Consider the following 21,888-nt stretch of genomic DNA (forward strand, 5'->3'; position numbering starts at 1 on the left):
GGCTCAATGTCTACCGACCGAGACTACTAAAGTCTCCTCGTTTCTTCATCCAGAGGAAAGTGAGCCCGATGACACGCAATGACCAACATGGTCGTCCACACCCTTTGTCTAAGGCTCAATGTCTATCGGCTAAGACTACTAAAGTCTCCCCTTTTCGTCATCTAGAGACAATCGTGTCCGATGACACGCAGCGACCATCATGGTCGTCTGCCCCCTTTGGTCGAAGACTCAATGTCTTTCGATCGAGACTGTTATAGTCTATCCTTTCGCTATCCAAAAAACAACTGAGTCCGATGGCATGTGAAGACCATGATGGTAACTCGCTTTCATTGCTCTGAGACTATCAAAGTCCCCTTATCATCCAGAGACAAGCAGGTTCGATGGTGTGCGGGGATGACGATGGTTATCCACTTCTAATTGTTTTTTTTTGGAGATTGTTGCAGTTCCCTTTGCTATCCGGAGACAATCAAGTCTGATAGCATGCAGAGACAAACATAGTTGTCTGCTTCCCTTGTCGAAAGACTCTATGTCTGTCGACCAAAGCTACTGAAGTTTCCCTGCTATCCCGAGACAAGTGAGTCTAATAGCATGCGGAGACCATCACGGTTATCTATTTTGTCACTATCAAGGCACTAAGGTTTTTGTTGACGCACCTGATGTCTTTTTATGCTCCTTCTTTTGACAGGTTTTGCTGATTGAGCTATTGGTCGGTCTGGTGGAGTTTCAGCTCGAACGAAATTAGTGTCTTATCTTTACTTCCCTTTTATCTCCAATAAAAGATAAGTAAAGAGGGGAAACTATCATTCCCTAATTTCGTCTAGGGACAATTGTTTGTCAACATGCAGACCTTTGCTTACCAAATTGAGATGCTTAACACTTATCATCGCATAATCCGTAAATTTTCTCGACGTTTCCAAAGAAAATCAACCAGAAACACAAAAATGGGGGTGAATTGATCAGTTTAGGGGGGTGTGCCTATCACTGGGCCCATCTGGAATATTCTGGAGGAGGGTTACTTCAGGTGGAAGCAACCCAGCTTGCCTGGTTAAGCTGAGCAAGCTGGGAGGCAACCACCTCCCCCATTTTTCTATAAAATGGCATGGATGGGGGCTGAGGAAGGGGTTCAGCATTTTTGGGTATTCAATTTTCACTTAAAATTAGTGAGGAGAAGAAGAAAGAAGGAAAAAATCCAAGCCGAGGCACTTCCATAACGCTTCCGTGACATTTTCATGATCAAATACGTGGATGTTCTTCGTCTTTCTTTGTTCGTTCTTCATTGTTTGTCGATCTTCAACCAGTTAGTTTTTAATTTTGAAGCTTTGAATTCATTCTATGCACCCTTAGGGGTCCATTCTTGCTTTGTATGTTTTCATCTTCATTCTTCTACTTCCGGTATTCTTTTTCTTTGTTTTAAGCGAGTTTCGACCAATCATTTAAGCTGTAACCTCAATTAATTAATGTTTAAATGAATTTCAACTGATCATTTGTGTTGTAATCTTGTTTAATCACCTTTAAAATAAAATTCAACTAATCGTTCATGTTGTAACCTCGGTTAAATCAAAATAATTAAATAAGTGCCAATCGGAAATTTTACTTTGAAAGTCCTCTTTAATGAGTTGAGAAATAACCAAGTGAAACTAAGGCTAAAATCAACTCACAAATCAAGCATTTGCCCGCAAAAAGGTCATTTGAAACCGTTTCAAGGTCCAACGCCTTAAACGGTCCTTTTTTACTTTTATTAGTGAAAATGAACCGTTTAAAAGTCTAAAATCAACACCCCGTATAACTTTCTTGCTTTCTAAAGAACTATGTAGGTCTGAGTTCGTCATCGGAATTGAGGATGCGTAGGAGCAAAAGCCCCGCTTTTGTTGACCCCAAAAGATAAAAAACATAAAAAGGGGAAAATAAAATAAAATGAAGTCATGATTTTGCACATTTGATTAAAGGTTGTCTCGTCCCTTGTGACGGACGTGTGGGGTACTAATACCTTTCCCGTGCGTAAAAACAACTCCTGAACCTTTTACTCTTAAAGTTCGTAGACCCGCTTTTTGGTTTTTCTAACGTTTTCCTCAAATAAATGTTGGTGGCGACTCCGCGCATTTTCCTCTCTTGGAAGACGCACCTGTGAGTCTCATGTCGCCCTCCCGCTGATGGGTAGGTTGCGACAAGGTTGATGTAGATGTTGAGGAAGAACTTGGGTAGGGTGATGTAGGTCCATTATTGATGTTACACCCCACTTTTGTTGGTCCTCATTCTCCTGAAGAGGATGATTCACACCGTTCTTCCTTTTTCACTACCACTTGTACCATCACAAGTAAAGTTTATCGTTTCATTATTGACTCTGGAAATTGTGAAAATGTATTTTCTGGATCTTCAAAACCATACAAATTGGCTTGGTTTAAGTAAGGGCACTAATGCCACTGTGTTCCATCATCTCTTGGTTTCTTTTTCTATTGGCCCTGCTTATACTTATGAGAATGTTTGTAATGTTGTCCTTATGGATGCTTGTCATTGTTTACTAGGTTGTCCTTGGCAATTTGATCGCATAGCTATTCATGATGGTCATGCTAACACTTACTCGTTCTTGTTTCATGGAAAACAAATTGTGCTACTACCTAATCACATTTCAACTACTAGGGACAATATCACTCAATTACTTAGCTTCTTTGAACATACTATAACAGAGACAAGACTTGATTTTGTGCTCCTTTCCGCAGCCATGGCTGATGAGTCTAACACTACCATTATTGTTCACCCCTTGTTTAGCCATTGTTGGTAGAATTTGATGATGTTTTTCCTGACCCACTTCCTAATGAATTGCCTCCATTGCGTAACATCCAAAATCACATTGATCTTGTTTCGGGTGCTTCTTTGCCTAATCATCCTCATTCCAAGAGGAGCCGATGAAAAGAACAAAAATAAATCTTTGTCATGCAGAGGAATTACTTGCTATAGGTTATATTCAGGAGAGCCTTAGCCCGTGTGATGTGCCTGCTCTTCTCACTCCAAAGAAAGATGCATGGCACCTGGCGCATGTATGTTGATATGTTAGAGATAGGGGGAGCAACATGAAAAAGCTTTGGAGCTTGAAGAAGATATGTCTTTTTACATGCCTAGCTCTTTGAGTGGCATTTGTATTGATTGTTACATCTTAGTCTCTATCTTTTCATATGTACATCATGCATCATCATGTAGAGGTAGGAAGATTGTTTCTAAGGCTATAAACTTCTTCAGTGCATAAAACTCTTTGTTTTAATCGATTATAAGGCTAATTGTAATCGATTACACAAGTGTTTGTAGCTTGTAGAGAGATTCTCGTTTCGGTTTAATCGATTACCAGTTAACCGTAATCAATTACACAGTTCAGTTGAGACCATGTCTGGTTTTTCATGAGTCTCTGCTTTAATCGATTACCAGGTGATCATAATCGATTACTTCATTCTTAAAAGTGTTTCCGGAAGTGATCAAGAACACTTCAATCGATTACATCAAGAATCTAATTGATTACATTGTTCTTGATCTTGTTAAGGTACCACAAATGCTGCACTTTATACCCTGTAAACGTACCACAAATGTTGTTAATGTTGCTCAACTTTTCTATTGAGATTTATCGTTTGCATGGTTTGACCACTTCCATTGTCCTTGATTGTCACACACGGTTCCTCAATCATATTTGGAGAAGTATGTGGCGTTTAGTTAACACCAGCCTCAACTTCAGCAGTGCTTACAATACACAAACTAACAGTGACATTGAAGTGCTTAATCGTTCCCTTGGTAACTTGCTATGCATTTTGGTTGGCGATCATTTAAAGTCTTGGGATGTTAGACTCTGTCAAGATATATTTTCTCACAATAATGTCGATAATCATAGTACCAGGCTAGTCCTTTCCACGTTATTTATTGCATGATTACTCGTGGCCCCCTTTGACTTGCTAAGTTTCCCTAGTCAAGTGTGTTCCTATACCACCATTGAGGAGTTCATCTCCTAACTTCGCCAGGTGCACGAACAAACTCATGCTCAATTGATAGCTTCCACTGAAAAATACAAGTTAATTATAGGCTGACAGAAGCATTGATCTGTGGACTTTGTTGTTGGCAATTGTGTCTAGGCTATCTTGATCAAAGATCATTTTCCTGCCCATGAATATAACAAGCTTGTTGCTCGCAAAATTGGGCCTCTGGAGATTATTGAGAAGATCAACTATAATACTTGTCATTTGCAACTTTCGAGTCATTCATAATGTTGATGTTTTCAATGTTAAGCATCATTCCTTATTCTGGTGATGCTTCTTTTGGCAATGAGACGGTTCCTGATTTGAGGACGAATCTTCTCCACCTCAGAGAGGATGATGCAGTGCAAGGTCACCAAAGTTGACCGCAAAGTCCACTATGTTCGTTTTTGACGAGATGTTGAACTTCGTTCCCCTTTTCCTTCACGTTTCACTGCATCATAAAGTAACCAAAAAAATAACTTTTCTTAGGTGTCTTTGAAGCCCATGTCAGTTGCTATATTAATATTTATCTTTCATTGACTTCAAATCGAAAAAGTTAAAAAGACAGGCCTAGAGCTGGTTATTGAAAAATGTAGACTAAACCTTAAGTTTTTTTAAAATACTGGAAACAATATTCTTTTTTTTTCCTTAGACAAAGCCTCTATAATTTATATTTTAAAAAACATCTTTTATTTATTTGCATTTTGCATTACAAAGTAAACCCTTCAATTATAAATGCTAACAAATTGAATGATACATTTAGAAGACCTACTCGTCCCAAGCAATAACCAATTAAAGCCATGCTCATACAGACTCTCATTAATGCAAAAGGAAAAACAAAACATACACATGTGATTGGAGACTCTGGACTAGTTTTGATACACATTGAAATTATAGCTAAGTTTATGAGACTAATTTGCCTGTCCAATTTTGTTTTGGTAAACATGGCCAACTCCAGGGCTGTGACCTGGGTCAGTAGGTTTGAAATCATCTTTTGACCCCTTAGTCACGAAAACTTCAACATCTGGGCTCTGAACTACAACCATTGTTTTCATCTTGTTATCTTCTGATGATGTGATTATTTTGTGGCCAACACCAGTACTCCCTCCGGGTGTAGTGGATCGGAATGCATTTGTGTTGTCTGCACCTGAATCTCCCAATTTATTAGCTTCCTCATACTGTGGTGATTCAACTTTAGTTTTAAGTGATGGAAGGGAAGGGTAAGGATTATTATTAGCTACAGTTTTTGTGTTTAATGAATAATGTTGCTGGTTCAATGGCTTTACATTTATTTTCCTGCCATGTGCTACAAGGGAACCATGGCACACAACTAGTGCTAGAAAAATGAAAAAATATTTGTGCAAAACCTGAAATTTGGCCATGATCACTGAAGAAGCAATTAATAGTTTGGTATAAGTGAAAGTCCCTTTGGTTATCAAAGATAGTATAATGAAGAGAGGTAGATGTGGAGGGAGGCGGGTGATATGACAAGTTATAAGATCCTCAAGGTATTTATAATATGTTGAGTGTTACTGTGTTAGTGCTCTCTGTTAAAGATTCTAATTTTTAATTATGAAATTTGACCAAGTATGTGGAGTGCACAATCTGCGAATGTGGACCGTTTATATGTCAAATAGCTCTCAATTCCATGGGCCCCAGGTCTACCTGCGCAGCCATGCTCTTTAATTTGTCTGCATAAAAATAAACTGGGGTAGCTCATATATAATTTTTTTCCAAGTATATATATGCATTTGATTTGATAATATTGCTTCTTTTGATCTTCGTCTCTTCTTTTCCTGCATATGGATTTTGTTTATATGAATTTGATATGCAAAATATCTTATCTTAGATAGAATATATGATAATATAATGCATGGTGTTACAGAGAAATTAGATGTGAGGGATGGAATAAAGTCAAATTAATTCTTTCAGAAAATGCTAAATTAACTTCTAGTGTTAACATCTTACCAATGATACTAAAAGATTTTTGAGAATTTCTTTTCTTTTCTTTTTCATGCGGCAAAGAGATACAAATTGATGAGTTAACCAATAAAAAAATACGTTAGTCGACTTACGCACCACAGAATATGGATCTTAGGCTGCAGAAGGATATGGAGATTCTCCAGTACGTTCCCTCCACTTAGAGTGGTATAGTATTAATCTTAGAAGTCTTTTTACTTTGTTCGACAAGTTGTAGTAAAAGAAATCTCTTGTTTTGAAATATATATTAAATTTTGTTAACGGAACGCCCTTATTTGATTTTATGTCGGACTGTATCTTCTTGACACTGTCTTTATATATAGGAATTTTAATTAATTTATAATCAACCTGAATTTGGTACCATCATGGACAAGTGCAAACTTAGCCTTTTAAACCTTTCAAACTTAAGGGTTAGCTTTATTCGGAGACAAACTAATCGTGTTGCCCAACCAAATTGGTCAGGGTGTCAAGATGTTTTGCTATCCCAACACTTTTGAGTTTATTCCACATTGCACTGAAGCATTTATTTTGAATGAAAATGCAGTAAGTTTGTTTGGATTTTAAAAAAAAAGTTCGATTGATGTAATTGGTGGTATTAAATTAAATTTATTAATGATTTTTATTATTTTTAAAATTATTGACACCCGTTATCTTATTATTTTCACTTGACTACTTTTCATCTAATTAATTAATAGAAAATTATTAGTAATATATTTTGTAGCACTTTTTTTTTAAACACACTTTATGATTAATTAAATTTTTTAAGAAAATACAAAATAAAAAAGTCATGAAATAAGAACTAGACCCATAGAAATTATAATTAGTTAAGAACATGTTCAAAAGCATGTGCATGTCTAGAAAGTGTGTTGTTACCAATCAAAATATTTTCAGTTAGTCGAATGAATTGGGATGAAAACTTAGCTGAAATAGGTTTTTGTGATTTCGGATAAGGTGATAAGATATGACTATTAAAGGAGATGATTCGGCCAAATTTTTGAAAATTCAGAGGGAGCTAAGAAGAGAAGTGCATCAGAGTTCAAATTAAAGTTAAAATCACAGGATTATGATCACTTGGTTCATCATTCTAATTTTGGAATTGTGTTGAAGCAATTATAGGTTAATCCATTTCGGCTAACCATTAAGATTTCTCGTGACAACAAATTGACACGCCTTTTGGGATACTATGTGGGTGAATTGATCAAATGATTGAAGTCACGAATGGAGTTTTACTAGTCAAATTTGTGTTTTGGTAAGACTACTATGTGTGATGTGGATCAACAAACCAAAAAGAAGAATGGTTTGAAACAAAGGGAGAGTTCATTGGGAATGCATGTTTCCTTAATTACAAGTCTCGTGGCAACTACTTTGCCTACTCCTTTGATTGGCACTATGTCAGCTATGGTGTTTACTACTATAAGCACACCTGACGAAACGCCCACAGTGATGACTACCTCATTCATTTCGCAGAAGATAGACTTGGGGATACATGATATTATGTGTAAACTATCTAGACTGTTAGCTGAAATAGTAAAACCCATGGTTCAAAATGAGAGGCAGCAATCCAAGGAATTTGAGGTAAGAAATGCATAGTTTGGTGAGAATTTTGTTTCGTCGGTGCCAAGAAATCCAAAAGTAATTAATCTAGATTCCCCACACTTATCTAGGATAATTTAGGCAAGATCAATCCCATTAGTCCAACCAAGTATGGATTTTATGTCTACATGGCAAGTAATTTCGTCAAACACGGGGTCGACAGGAATGTTTAATACAGTCCAATCGATTGCCTACAAATGGGTTTTTCCCCAGACCCATGGTAGCCAATACGAGTTATATGCTAGTCAATGTTAGTAATTCTTTTGTTGCTACCCTTGGGTGGCAAGCATGTGCAAATGACTATGCTAACCAAGTTTTTCCTACACATATAGGTTTAGCCAGAATGCCTCCAAATGTTGTCGGCCACATTGGTTTGCCGAATGTTACTCTGTTTATACCTTTTTCTCGGGGAGCAATCAGGCCATAAACAGAGGAGTTAACAACGGGGAACACTCATATCAGTTTTCATCCACTGGGGACCACCTAACACCTCTAATTGATCTAGAACCAGTAGCTGAAACCATGAGGACATATATGGCATTAAGTTGAAACCAATTGAGAGGCCTATGTATAAGAAGACATATCCAGAGTGGGTGGACCGTATGATGCCTTTTCCAAAATGGTACAAAAGCCATAACCTAAAAACTGGGTAGATATGGAGAGGTGCTTCCATGATCGATTTTACAAGCCTAAACTGAAGTGACTATAGCCGATTTGATGAGCATGAGATAGATGGTTGGTGAATCAACAATAGATTTCATAGAAAGGTTCAAAAAGGCTGGAAGTTGTTGCTCATTTTAACTACCAAAAGTAGAATGTGTAGTTATGGTAGCTGGGAATATGCATCCTCAGCTGACGGAGAATTTGGTAGCTTAAGAATATGGTGACCTTAGCCAATTAGCTTCCAAAGACAATCAGATAGAACAATTCATACAGGAGAACGAATTGAGGAGAGCTAACAAAGGGCAAGGATCCCATTTGATAGTTAATGTCGATGAGGAAAATGGGGAGGCCATTGTGGAAGAAGCTGAGATTATGACTTATGAGATATTAAGAGGGAAACCTTATTCGTGTCCATCTTTAAAGCTAGGGAGAATAAAGTATTGTGCCGGATGGGAAATGTTAGTATGATTTTGACATATCAAAAGCAGGCTAAATTTTTTATCATCTGATAAAAGACCAACAAATTCAGCTGAAATAGGTACACAAGATCCCATCTCCTGAAGAGTTAAAGTGAAAGAAATACTGCTAGTGGCATAATTCATACAATTATTTTATAGCTAATTACATTATTTTTCAGCATGATGTATAGAGAGCTTTGGAAGAAGGTCGCTTTAAGCTAGTTGATAAGGGGTGCAACCAAAATGGCAATAGATACAGATCCTTTTCCAAAACTGGATATCAATATGGTATCATTTGCATATTAGAGAAATTGAGGCTACCTTATGTATACCAGGTTAGGGGTTTGTTTTGAATGCTGAAGGCCATCCTGGGAAGATTCTCAGAAAAGATTTAACAACTCTTGCTCAGGTGTGGAGTGTTCTCTCGTACTCCAACCTGGCTCCTACTTCCCACACCTCGGACCTGACAGTAGATCGAGCTAGGCAGATCTTTGGCCTAGTCTCTCAGATGGATATGAATGTGGGAGCTCTCATCTCCGGTCAGATTACATCTATGCCCCAGTCTAACTCTTCTAGACTTGGGTTCCCTGCTCTTATCACCCTTTATGTAAGTCCAGAGGGGTTGCTTCTGACAGCCTGGTCTTCGAACGCCTGAGCCCGGTCATTAACTTAGCCTATATCAGGAAAAACTGTTGGAACCCTGATGATCTGACAGTTACTATCAGAGGGGCTAGGAGAGCGAGGACAAGGCCAACTGAGGCCCCTTCCACATCTACAGCTCCTCCTCCAACACGTACCCTAGCAGCTCCTTCTACCTCAGCTCCTGTAGATTTTCGGCGTTTAGAAGCCATGCTTCAAAGCATCCATCAGGGGCAGATTATCTTATTACAAAATTTACAAATGGTGGCACCTCCAGACTCTATTCCTTCGGTAGAGCAGTTTAATGAGTCGGTAGCCTGGCCTGGAACTCAGTCTTTTCTTCATAGGGAAGATGAAGGTTCCACAGCCCAGGTACCACAACAGATGGAGGATGAGTCATCCGAGACTACCACTCCAGAGCCCTTGGTCAGAAGGAAGAAGGCAGATCAAACACAAGAAGCTGCAACCACTTTTGAGAAATCTCTTGAGGCCACTTCTGAGCCTTCAGAACCAGTGGCAGATACAGCTTCACTTCAGTAGGCAACAGACCCATCCACTCCTGAGGATCAGACTACACTAGTCCTGTCCCTGAACACCTCTCCTACAGATACACTTGTGCTTCACTTAACAGACGAGGAGGATGTTCAGACACAGGATACTCAAGACCGATCACAGGATTTTTAAATTCCTGATGATATTTTTTGTGCCATTTGGTTTATTATTATTTTAATTATGGTTTTAGTACAATAATTCCTTTTTCCTAGTTTTTTTTATGGGTAGTTTATTTGCTCATCCTGAAGCATTTTGAACAGTTTAACTTGTTTTTGATAACATGGCAATGAAACACTCTTATCTTTTTGTGAAAAATGGGTGTATGTCTCTATTTTGAATTGAGTGCATGATTTTGATGGATTTTGTGTTTCTTTTCATGAGTTTGAGCAAGTGTGTATGTTAGACAAAGAAACAACAAGAATGTGAACTTGCAATTAGAATTGTTAGTTAGTAGACAGATTGACTGTGAAAGAAAATCTTGAACCAAAACCGATGAGAGTGTGACCCTAAACTGTGAGTGAACAACTAGCTGTGAGTAATAATCTTTGCATGAATCTCTGAATTTTAGAATGAAATGTATAAACAAGAACATGATGAAAGCCATGATTGTACATACACAACCCTTTTGACCAAAAAGCTTACCTTGAATGATAATTATATCCTTTGCACCCTTTTTGAGCTGAGTGATTTTGTCATAAATTGAACCCTGAACCTAAATAATTATCTCCTAATACCTTGCTTAGATTCTAGGAGAGCATATGGCTCAAGACAAAATTCACCCCAAATTTGGGGGAGTAAAGTTAGTTAGAATGCAAAGAAAAAGGTAAAGCATCAGCACACACAACAAATAAGTTGTATGTTAAAAAAAAAAGTGTGCTGATGTAATAAGGTTAAAAGCAAATTAAGAGGAAAATAAAATAGTGAGAAAGCCAATTGTATTAAAAATACCATTGGGATAAGTCTAGGATTTATGCTCTCTTAGAATCTAAACCTTTGAATCCTAGAAAAACCAATGAATTTTTGTAGCCAAGCCTCACTACAAGCCTGAGAAAGTCCTTCTGATTCTGTTTATACATTTCTGATTTATGGCATGAGATGAAATTCAAAGATTGGACCTCTTGCCAATTGTTATTAATGAATAACTTAAACACTTGTGCTTGAGTGAAACAGTAGCCGTGAGACTGTGGTTTAAGCTACTTTCCTTGATATTTGTCTTATGTCTAACTCCATCTAATTGTTCAGGTTACATTTTATTCTTCTCTCTGGATAATTGCATACCTTGTGAAAGACAAGTGATGAGTACATAATGCTTCATTCTTTTATCATGCAATCAATAACTTTTGTTGCATACACCTTTGTACAGAGTCACTGCATGTTGTTGTCACTTGAGGACAAGTGAATTGTTCTCTTTTTGCTTGAGGACAAGCAAAACTGTAAATTTGGGGGAATTGTTAGACGGTGAATACGATTAATTTTGTGTATAAAACTTGTGTAAATTGTATCAAACTCTTCCAATTAATGGTTATTTTTTAATGCTATAAGTATTTTCTGTTAAGTATAGGTAATAAATACTTAGTCCTTCCATTTTGTGTGTTTAATAATCATTTTCTCTCAATTTCAGGTTAATTAGGCAAGCTTCGAAAAGTGATGTTTTTCACCATCTCGCTAAGCCAATCTGCTGGCTTAGCGAGCGTCCGCTAAGCGCAACACTCATGGGCTAAGCGCGAGGAAGACTCTGGAAGAAGATGAGCTGAAATTCACTAATATGCGCTAAGCGGTCCAGAATTGCGCTAAGCGCACGTGCACGAACAAGGCCACCTATTTAAGCTTGAATTTAGATTTTGTGAAGGAGTCTGGGCTGGGATTCAAAGCTTTGCATGTCTAGGGTTTCTACATAGAGAAAGGTCTAAGTTCCAGAGAGTTTTGAGAGATTTTGTTGTGTGAAGATCTACAGAGACCAGAGCTTGAAGCAGGAGCCAGTTTGAGAGCTTGAGATGAGTTTGGGAGTGATTGTGAGATCCTAGAGGTGAAGGAGACATCCTCACCACTTGTATTTTTGCAATCCTTCATATTGTTCTTCTCTTTGTTGTAAAGAAGGCTTCCTGGTATGGAAAGCTAAATCCTCTATTGGATCTTCCCAGTAGGTACCTGATGTAAATATATCTTTATCTATTTAATTATGTTTTGTGTGTTCTCTGTGCTATCTTCTTTTCACTCCAGTATGCCTTTACCTTGATCACCTAGATGCATGCTTTGTTAGAATCATTCAACAAAGGAAACTGGTCTGACTCTTAAGTCCATGATAGTGCAGGGCTAAGTTATCGTACTATCACGAGGAATCGGGGTGCGATAAGTTAGTTGTGTATGTGTGTCTTAATGCTGTCCTGGTTGAGTTTAGTCTTACAAGAGGAATCTACGGACGATGCTTGATCAGGATTAGGCTAAACTATCATGAGGAATCGGGGTTTAGTATCTCAGGAGACACCATAAGAACACATGGGCATTGTTGGATAGAGAATATATTTTCAGCATCAGGCACCTATTAAGAAGACCAACGTGTTTCTACTTGTTTTTACACATCATTTCTCTCGCGTGATTTTCTTTCTTTCTGCATAGATAGTTTATACACCTTTTCATATTCACACTTTTCTTTACACACCAGACACTTATTTGCTGAAATAGCTTACCAAATAACACAAGTTCCCTGAGAGTTCGACACTCAGTTCTTACCATTTTATACTACTTGTGCAATCTGATGCACTTGCCAGAAGCCGAACACTTAGCCGGGCTCTGGGGTAGCTTGGCTAAAATGATGCATCCTGAGTACAAAGGAGCATGCGCTTAGCGGAAAAGGGATCGCTTAGTGTTGACATTGCCGCAAGGATATGAGCTTAGCTTCCATGAGTGGCGCTTAGCTCAATGAACTTGATGAGCTTAGCGATCAGGCCACCGCTTAGCCAAATTCAGATCAAATTGAAATCAGCTTAGCTCAGCCTTGGCCAGCTTTTCGGACCCAATCAGCCTGAGATCTAAGGGTTGAGTGGTAAGCACTTGAGACTCTCAGCTCAGTGCATGACCAAAGATGTGCTTAGCACGAGGCTTGCGCTTAGCGAAAGGACTGTTTTTCAGAAAAATGAATTCTGAGTTATTTTTCAGTCCCTTCCTCAAGAAATTGAAACCCTTATATCTATCATTTGAAAACAAGCTGATATACTCCATTGTACTAATTATAAAGCAAGTTCCACATGATACAATGCATGAAAAACAAAGATAACAGAAATTAAAACTGGGTTGCATCCCAGGAAGCGCTTCTTTAACATCATTAGCTTGACGCTTTTACCTCAATGGCGTAATCACGTTTTGGTTCTTACTTCCAGAACCTCCTCACCCATTTCCATTACCTGTAAGCAAACATTTTGTTCTGGAGCAGGCTTGTCTTCGGCAAACAAATTAAAATCAATTTCCCGATCTTCAAAGCCCAGCTCCAGCTTCTTTCTCCCCATATCAACTATGCAGCTTGCAGTTAACATGAATGACCTTCCCAATATTACAGGAATGTCAGTATCTTCACAAATATCCATTACCACAAAGTCTGCCGAGAAGATAAAATGTTTTACTCTGACCAGCACATCTTCAATTACTCCATATGGTCTGGTAATAGAGCGTTCAACAAGTTGTAAAGTCATCCTAGTGGACATGATCTCCAACTCTCCCAACCTTCTGCACATGGAGAGTGGCATTAAGTTAATACTGGCTCCCAGGTCAATAAGAGCTTTTCCCACAGTGACTTCTCCAATTGAACAAGGAATGGTTACACTCCCAGGGTCTTTATGCTTCGGTGGAAGGATCTTTTGAATCACAACAATATAATTTCCTTCCACAATAATGTTTTCCTAGTGAATATACTTGTGTTTCCATGTTTACATATCCTTTAAGAACTTGGAGTAGAGTGGCATCTGCTGTGAAGCTTCTCCGAAGGACATGGTTATTTCCAGTTTCCTGAAAATATCTAAGAATCTCGTCAAATGGCGGTCCTTCTCCTTCTTGGAAGGTACCACAGGATATGGTACTTCCGCACCTTCATTCACAGCTTTTTCTCCTTGCTTCTCTCTAGCCTGTTCACTTCTACTCCTTTCTTCATTCTTATTTTTTTCATCTTTTTCAATTTTTTCATTTTCTTTTTCTTTTTCTACTTCTTTTTCTTTTTTTTAATCATTTAATTCTTTTTTCTTGACCATTATTTGTTTTTCTTTTTCCTGATTACTTTCACCTATCACATCATCTTTCTTTTCATCAGTGCCTTTCTTTTCAGCTGCTTTCTTCTTGAGCACAACACTTTTCTCATCCTCCGCCTTCATAAACCTCTTACTCCTTGTCATCACAGCATTGCATTCCTCCTTGGGATTCTTTTTTGTATTCCCCACAAAACTGTTGGATGACTTGTCAGCTATCTGCTTGGCCAATTGTCCCACCTGGACCTCAAGGTTTTTCAGTGTTGACTCAGTGCTTTTATGATTTGACATCGTTACCTGCATAAACTAAGTCAAAGTCTCCTCCAGCTTAGTAGTCCACTGAAAGATGTTAGGACCTTGTTGGATTGGCCTGTTCAAAGGTCCACCCTGGTCTTTGTTGAATTGATTGCTAGGGTGTGATCTCCACTATCCTTGTTGATTATAAGGACCTTGCTGGAAGCCTGAAAATCCTCCTTGAGTATATCCTTGTCTCTTTTGATTTCCCATATAGTGAACTTCTTTAGTATTTTCTTCAATAGAAATACATTGGCCTGTTTCTTAAGCCTCACCACAGATGGTACAACCTGTAACCTGCAAAACAGAAGAATGTGTAGGTTGACCAATAGACAGTTTAGTTGGCAACTTACCAAGTGTTTCTGTTAAAATCTCAATTTTCTTAGAAAGCAACTTATTCTGTGCCAATAAAGCATCATGTGATGATAGTTCTAACAAGCTTTTCTTTGTGGGTTGATGAACTCTATCGTGCAGAATAGCATGATCACTGGCTAACATATTCTCAATTAGCTCAGTTGCCTCTTCAAGGGTCTTCAACTTTATTTTTTCCCCTTGCTGAAGCATCTAACAGTTGCTTGGTTTGTGGTCTCAGCCCATCTATAAACATATTCAATTGAATTGGCTCAAAGAACCCATGGGTGGGAGTCTTTCTCAATAAACCTCAAAATCTTTCCAACGCTTCACTGAAGGACCCGTCAAGGAACTGATGAAATGAAAAGATTACAGCTTTCCCTTCCGCAATCTTTGACTCTGGGAAATATTTCTTCAGAAACTTTTCAACAACTTCTTCCCAGGTTTTCAGACTGTTACCCTTAAATGAGTGGAGCCACCTTTTGGCTTCTCCTTCCAAGGAAAATGAGAATAGGTTGAGTCTAATAGCTTCATCTGGCACGCCTGCAATCTTTACAGTGTTACAAATTTCAATGAATGTTTCCAAATGTCAATAGGGGTCCTCATTTGGTAATCCTTGGAATAAGTTCCCCTGTATTAAATGAATCAAGGAATGAGGGTAGTTTATGTTATGAGCTTACACTTCAACACGTGCAATGCTGGTAAAGAATTGCGACACTAACTACTTGAATAGTCCTCAAGAATGGACGCTATTGTCCTCAATAATGGACGCTAATAACGCTTCATCTCACTAAGTGCACCGCTTAAGTTCATCCGCTAAGCGAGAAAGGCACGCGCTAAGCCAAAATTCACTAATATGCGCTAAACGGTCCATAAGTGCGCCAAGCGCACGAGCACGAACAAGGCCACCTATTTAAGCCTGAAATCAGATTTTAGAGAGGGAGTTTGGACTGGGATTCAGAGCTTTGCATGTCTAGGGTTTCTAGACAGAGAAAGGTCCAAGTTCCAGAGAGTTTTGAGAGATTTTGTTGTGTGAAGATCTGTAAAGACCAGAGCTTGAAGCAGGAGCCGTTGAGAGCTTGAGATGAGTTTGTGAGTGACTGTGAGATCCTAGAGGTGAAGGAGACATCCTCACCACTTGTATTTTAGCAATCCTTCATGTTGTTCTTCTCTTTGTTGTAAAGAAGGCTTCCTGGTATGGAAAGTTAAATCCTCTGTTGGATCTTCCCAGTAGGTACCTGATGTAAATATATCTTTATCTATTTAATGATGTTTTGTGTGTTCTCTGTGCTATCTTCTTTTCACTCCAGTATGCCTTTACCTTGATCACCTAGATGCATGATTTGTTAGAATCATTCAACAAAGGAAACTGGTCTAACTCTAAAGTCCATGATAGTGCAGGGCTAAGTTATCGTACTATCACGAGGAATCGGGGTGCGATAAGTTAGTTGTGTATGTGTGTCTTAATGCGGTCCTGGTTGAGTTTAGTCTTACAAGAGGAATCTGCGGATGATGCTTGATCAGATTAGGCTAAACTATCATGAGGAATCGGGGTTTAGTATCTCAAGAGACACCATAAAAACACATGAGCATTGTTAGATAAAGAATATCTTTTCAGCATCAAGCACCTATTAGGAAGACCAACGTGTTTCTACTTGTTTTTACACATCATTTCTCTCGCGTGATTTTCTTTCTGTTTGTACAGATAGTTTATACACCTGTTCATATTCACACTTATCTTTACATACCAGACACTTAATTGCTGAAATAGCTTACAAAATAGCACAAGTTCCCCGAGAGTTCAATACTCGGTTCTTACCATTTTATACTACTTGTGTGATCCGATGCACTTGCCAGAAGCCAAACAAGTTTTTAGCGCCGTTTCCGGGGAACTTCTTTTTATTTGGGAAGTTAGTTCATTTTTAGGTGTCTATTCTTTATTCTTTTATTACTTGAGAATATTTGTTTTTTTTATGTTTTTTTTTTCTCTTGACTTTGTGATTGCTGCTCTTTTAGTGCTTTGTACGCATAGTAAATCTTCTGCAGATGATTTAGTTCCATGAGATTGAGAGCTTTATAAGGGGTGAAACGAATATCTTGACGGCACACGATCAAGAGTGGGAATAGAAGTTAAGTCCTTAGAATCAATATGAAGAAGAAAGAACTCCTAATCTTGAAAGTGTGTTTGAGGAATTCATGGCATACCATGCCAACTCAAAAGCTAATCAAAACTCAATGAAAATTCCTGAAATTCATTTTGGTAAGAGCTACTCAATAGAAAACTTTCACGGGGGACCAAAGTTACAACCTTACTATCAAAATGAAGCAGAAACAGGATCCAATCTGGATAAATTGTTAATGCAATTCATGGAAACAACTAAATCAACTCAATGAGCACTCCAAAGTGTAGAAATCCAGGTTGGTGAGCTGGCAGAAGCAATGACTCAATTTATGGTCAGACGAGAAAAATACTTTGTAGAGGTTGAAGCTCGAGAGAAAATCCCTGTAAAAGAGCATGAGTCAAGAGAAAAAGATGAGGAACAAGTACAACAACAATGGAAGAAGTACTCAACAGTAGAAAAAAAACAAGAAAATATTCTCCAAATCAATAACCTTCCTCATCAACTGATTATCAAGAAAGGAAGGCAAGGAGAACATGAGGAAACCTTAAGTGCCATTATTTCTTTAATCACTAACACCTTCCTTGAAATGATTTGGAATGTACTTCCAGACTATATGAAGTTCATGGAATTTCTAGCTAAAAGGCAAAACTTCAAGGGAGATGTGTTCTATGTGACTTTCATGCCACCTTGAAGGTATTAAGCTATGCGTCAAGCTAATGACGTTAAAGAAGCACTTCCTGGGAGGCAACCTAGTTTTAATTTTTGTTATCTTTATTTTTCATGCATTTAATCATTTGGAACTTGTTGTATAATTTGTTCATAGGAGTATATCAGCCTATCTTTGAATGTTTAACATAAGGTTGTTGAGAAAAGGACTTATATATAACTTAGAAAACCTTTTTCAGAAAAACAATCCTTTCGCTAAGCACAAGCCTTGCGCTAAACGCATCTTTGTTCATGCGCTAAGCCGTAAGTCTCAAGCGCTTAGCACCCAACCCTTGCATCTAAGGCTGATTCATTCCACTAAGCTAGCCAAGGCCAAGTTGAGCCTAATCGAATTCGATCTGAATTCAGCTAAGCGACACCTTATCCTTGGCTAAGCGCGACTCAGTGTCGCCAAGCGCAATTCCATACAGCCATACTGAGGTTCATAAAGCTAAGTGCCAGTCATGGCAGCTAAGCTGAGTTCCTTGCGGCAATGTGAGCACTAAGCGAGGCTTTATCAGCTAAGTGCATGCTTTGTACTTAAGATGCATCATTTTAGCTAAGCCAGCCATAGCCTGGCTTAGCGAGAGTTGCAGCTTTTCAGATCTGCAAACCTCGCTAAGCGGTCTAATCCTCGCGCTAAGCCAAGCCTGTGTTAAAAAAAATAAAATAAAAAAAAAAAAAAACTTGAATTTCAAAGTTTGGCTAAGCGCACGGTACCGCTAAGCGACCATCTTCGAAAAACCAAACGTCACTTCGAGAAAGCAAAACAACTTATGTGAGTATAATCTCAATTACACTCACATTTGTTGGAAACTGTTGAACAGCTTGCATCTTCTCTCTTGCACTTATTTGCCAGCATTGTCGCTTTCTTCTGCATCAAAGCATCGTCGATACGAGTGAGTTCCTTACTTCCTTCATTCTTTTAAGTTGTTGAACCTTAGGGTAGGAAACCATAGATTTTAGTTTTCAATCTTTAGGGTTTTTCATAATTTTAGACTTGGTAAAAATTAGGACTTTTTATATGATTGTGCTATGTAGTTATTTTCATTTGTCTTGGATGTTTGATAATTCCTTTTAGAGGCTTAATAAGACAAGGAAACTAACTGTGTTTTCTGCGTTTTTTTCTGGAGAACGCAATGAACTCGCTAAGCGAGCATGCTGCGCTAAGCGAGTTCATCAAAATTCTTGAACATATTCATTTCCAGATGAACTCGCTAAGCGCGCTTAATGCGCTAAGCGAGTTCATCTTGTGAGGATGAACACTCATCCTCCTGTTGAGATACTTGTGGCTAAGCGAGGCTGAATCGCTAAGCCAAGGTAACATATAAAATTTTGTGTTGGAAGCCTCGCGCTAAGCCGAGTCTACCTGGGCTGAGCGTATTTCGTCACGGCAACTATTGGGCTAAACGAGCTTGGCTCCAGCTAAGCCGATATGTTATGTTTCTGAGGATGCGCTGAGCGAGCTATATCCCGCTAAGCGCCTAGTGTTAATTTCAGCCTTTATTTATGTTGTTAAACCTAAGCAATTTTGGTCTAAGGAATTTTTAGTTCTTGTTAGTTACAGATGGAATCGAGAAAATTAACTAGAACGGAGGACATCCCTTCATCATCAACTCCAACTCCTCCATCAGTAACCGTAGGATAGGATGTCCAAGGCTCACAAACTTTAGTCCTTATGCTGCAAAGCTTATTCCAAGGACAATTTATTATCATGCACAATCTGCAATAGTTGGCTCATAATAGGCCAATCATAAATATGGAGCATTTTCTTGAGCAAGTAGCCTAGCCTAAAGCTCAACTTCCATTGGTGAGACCCAACGAAGCTGCTCTGCCTGAGCCCACACCTGTGCGGGTTGATCCAGAGCCAGCTGACACACAATCTCCAGTGGTGAATTCACTATCTTCTCCTGAGCGTGAAGTAGTTCCCCCATCTCCACCTCTGATTATTATCTTCGATGCATCATCAGATGAAGCGGCTGCCCCTCCTGATTCACCAGCAGGAGAAACAGTTGACCTTCCTACTTCCCCAGTTGGAGGAATTTCCGATCTTTTCGGTTCATCATCTGGAGAAGTCGTTGCTCTCACTGATTCCCCAGTTTAGACAATGTTGACAATTTTGAATCCTGATGAAACTTTTTGCTTTTTGGTTTATTATTATAATTATGGTTTTAGTACAATATTTCCTTTATGTCTATATACACTGCTAGTTTTATTTATAGATCTGTAGAGACCAGAGCTTGAAGCAGGAGCCAGTTTGAGAGCTTGAGATGAGTTTGTGAGTGACTGTGAGATCCTAGTGGTCAAGGAGACATCCTCACCACTTGTATTTTTGCAATCCTTCATCTTGTTCTTCTCTTTGTTGTAAAGAAGGCTTCCTGGTATGGAAAGTTAAATCCTCTGTTGGATCTTCCCTGTAGGTACCTGATGTAAATATATTTTTATCTATTTAATGATGTTTTGTGTGTTCTCTGTGCTATCTTCTTTTCACTCCAGTATGCCTTTACCTTGATCACCTAGATGCATGCTTTGTTAGGGTCATTCAATAGTGGAAACTGATCTGACTCTAAAGTCCTTGATAGTGCTAGGCTAAGTTATCGTACTATCACGAGGAATCGGGGTGCGATAAGTTAGTTGTGTATGTGTGTCTTAATGCGGTCCTGGTTGAGTTTAGTCTTACAAGAGGAATCTGTGGATGATGCTTGATCAGGATTAGGCTAAACTATCATGAGGAATAGGGGTTTAGTATCTCAGGAGACACCATAAGAACACATGAGCATTGTTAGATAGAGAATATCTTTTCAGCATCAGGCACCTATTAGGAAGACCAACGTGTTTCTACTTGTTTTTACACATCATTTCTCTCACGTGATTTTCTTTCTTTTTGCACAGATAGTTTATACACATGTTCATATTCACACTTATCTTTACATACCAGACACTTAATTGCTGAAATAGCTTACAAAATAGCACAAGTTCCCCGAGAGTTCGATACTCGGTTCTTACCGTTTTATACTACTTGTGTGATCCGGTGCACTTGTCGGAAGCCGAACAAAGAGCAGGGAACCCAAGTCTAGAAGAGTTAAACTGGGCCATAGATGTAATCTGACCAGAGATGAGAGCTCCCACATTCATGTCCATCTTAGAGACTAGGCCAAAGATCAGCCTAGCTCGATCTACTGTTAGGTCCGAGGTGTGGGAAGTAGGAGCCAGGTTGGAGTATGAGAGAACACTCCACACCTGAGTAAGAGTTGTTAAATCTTTCCTGAGAATCTTCCCAGGGTGGCCTTCAGCATTCAAAACAAACCCCCGACCTGGGATACAGAAGGCAGCCTCAATTTCTCTAATATCAGTGGGCAACCTGCAGTATCTGCAATATGTGGGCAAAGTTTCACCCTCAGCTAGTACCATAGGTGTCTCCAAAAAGGTATTGAGGCTGTCTGCATCAATCTTCACCAAGTGGCCTCTGACCTTGACTTGCTTTGGTGAAGGCCCTTTGGAGCTATTGAGGTTGGCATAAAACTTTTTCACCAAAGCTAGATCTCTGCTGCTGTCAACTAAATTGGTGAGGCGTTTATGGAAGTTACGCCTCTCCAATTCATCCTTAAACTCGTCCAGCTCAATATGGTATATTTCTACTTTCCTCTCTGGTAAAATGTTTCTCCCCAGAACATTATCTGTGTATCTGGTTCAAGCATCTAAGGAAGAGAATCTCCTTGTGTCATACTACGCTGTGGGTCTTGAACCAATACTCTTTCTCTTTCTAGAAGCCATCTACAGACAAAGGAATCAAACAGTTGATCAGGACTCAATTTATTAAAAATCAAAACTGAAAAATAAAACTAAAAAAGACACTGGCCGCTTAGCGAGACATGGTCCGCTTAGCTGGCCTTTGCAAAAAAAAAAACACTACCGCTTAGCGACATGTGGAGCCGCTTAGCGGAAGTTGCAGAAATTCAGCTTCTGCAGAATTGGCTTAGCTAGAAAGTGCCCGCTAAGCTGAACATCTGCCGCAAGGATATGTGCTAAGCTCCTTAAAGGCTGCACTTAGCGGCACCAACTCCTCAAAAATTTCACTAAGTATGGGGAGCTTAGCGAGCGAAGCTCGCTAAGCTCAGCGGATGCCGCAACAAATCGTGCTTGGCCCAGGAAAGCTCGGCTTAGAGCGCAGCTATCAACAAAAAATTTTCTAAATTACCTGGGCTTAGTGATTCAGCCTCGCTTAGCCATAAGTAGTTCAACAAGAGGATGAGTATTCATCCTCAAAGGATGAACTCGCATAGGGCAGTAAGCTTGCTTAGCTAGT

General features: G+C 39.0%; 1 protein-coding gene across 1 annotated transcript; it reads right to left on the minus strand.

The window, feature by feature from the left end:
• Positions 1-4,712: 4,712 nt before the first annotated feature.
• Positions 4,713-5,463, minus strand: LOC114411484 (precursor of CEP9-like). The gene has a single exon (XM_028375148.1). The coding sequence runs from the start codon at positions 5,372-5,374 to the stop codon at positions 4,904-4,906; it is 471 nt and encodes a 156-aa protein (XP_028230949.1). The 5' UTR covers positions 5,375-5,463; the 3' UTR covers positions 4,713-4,903.
• Between the last annotated feature and the right edge of the window lie 16,425 nt (positions 5,464-21,888).

Source organism: Glycine soja, chromosome 5 (genome assembly GCF_004193775.1).
Source record: "Glycine soja cultivar W05 chromosome 5, ASM419377v2, whole genome shotgun sequence".
Lineage (NCBI taxonomy): Eukaryota > Viridiplantae > Streptophyta > Magnoliopsida > Fabales > Fabaceae > Glycine > Glycine soja.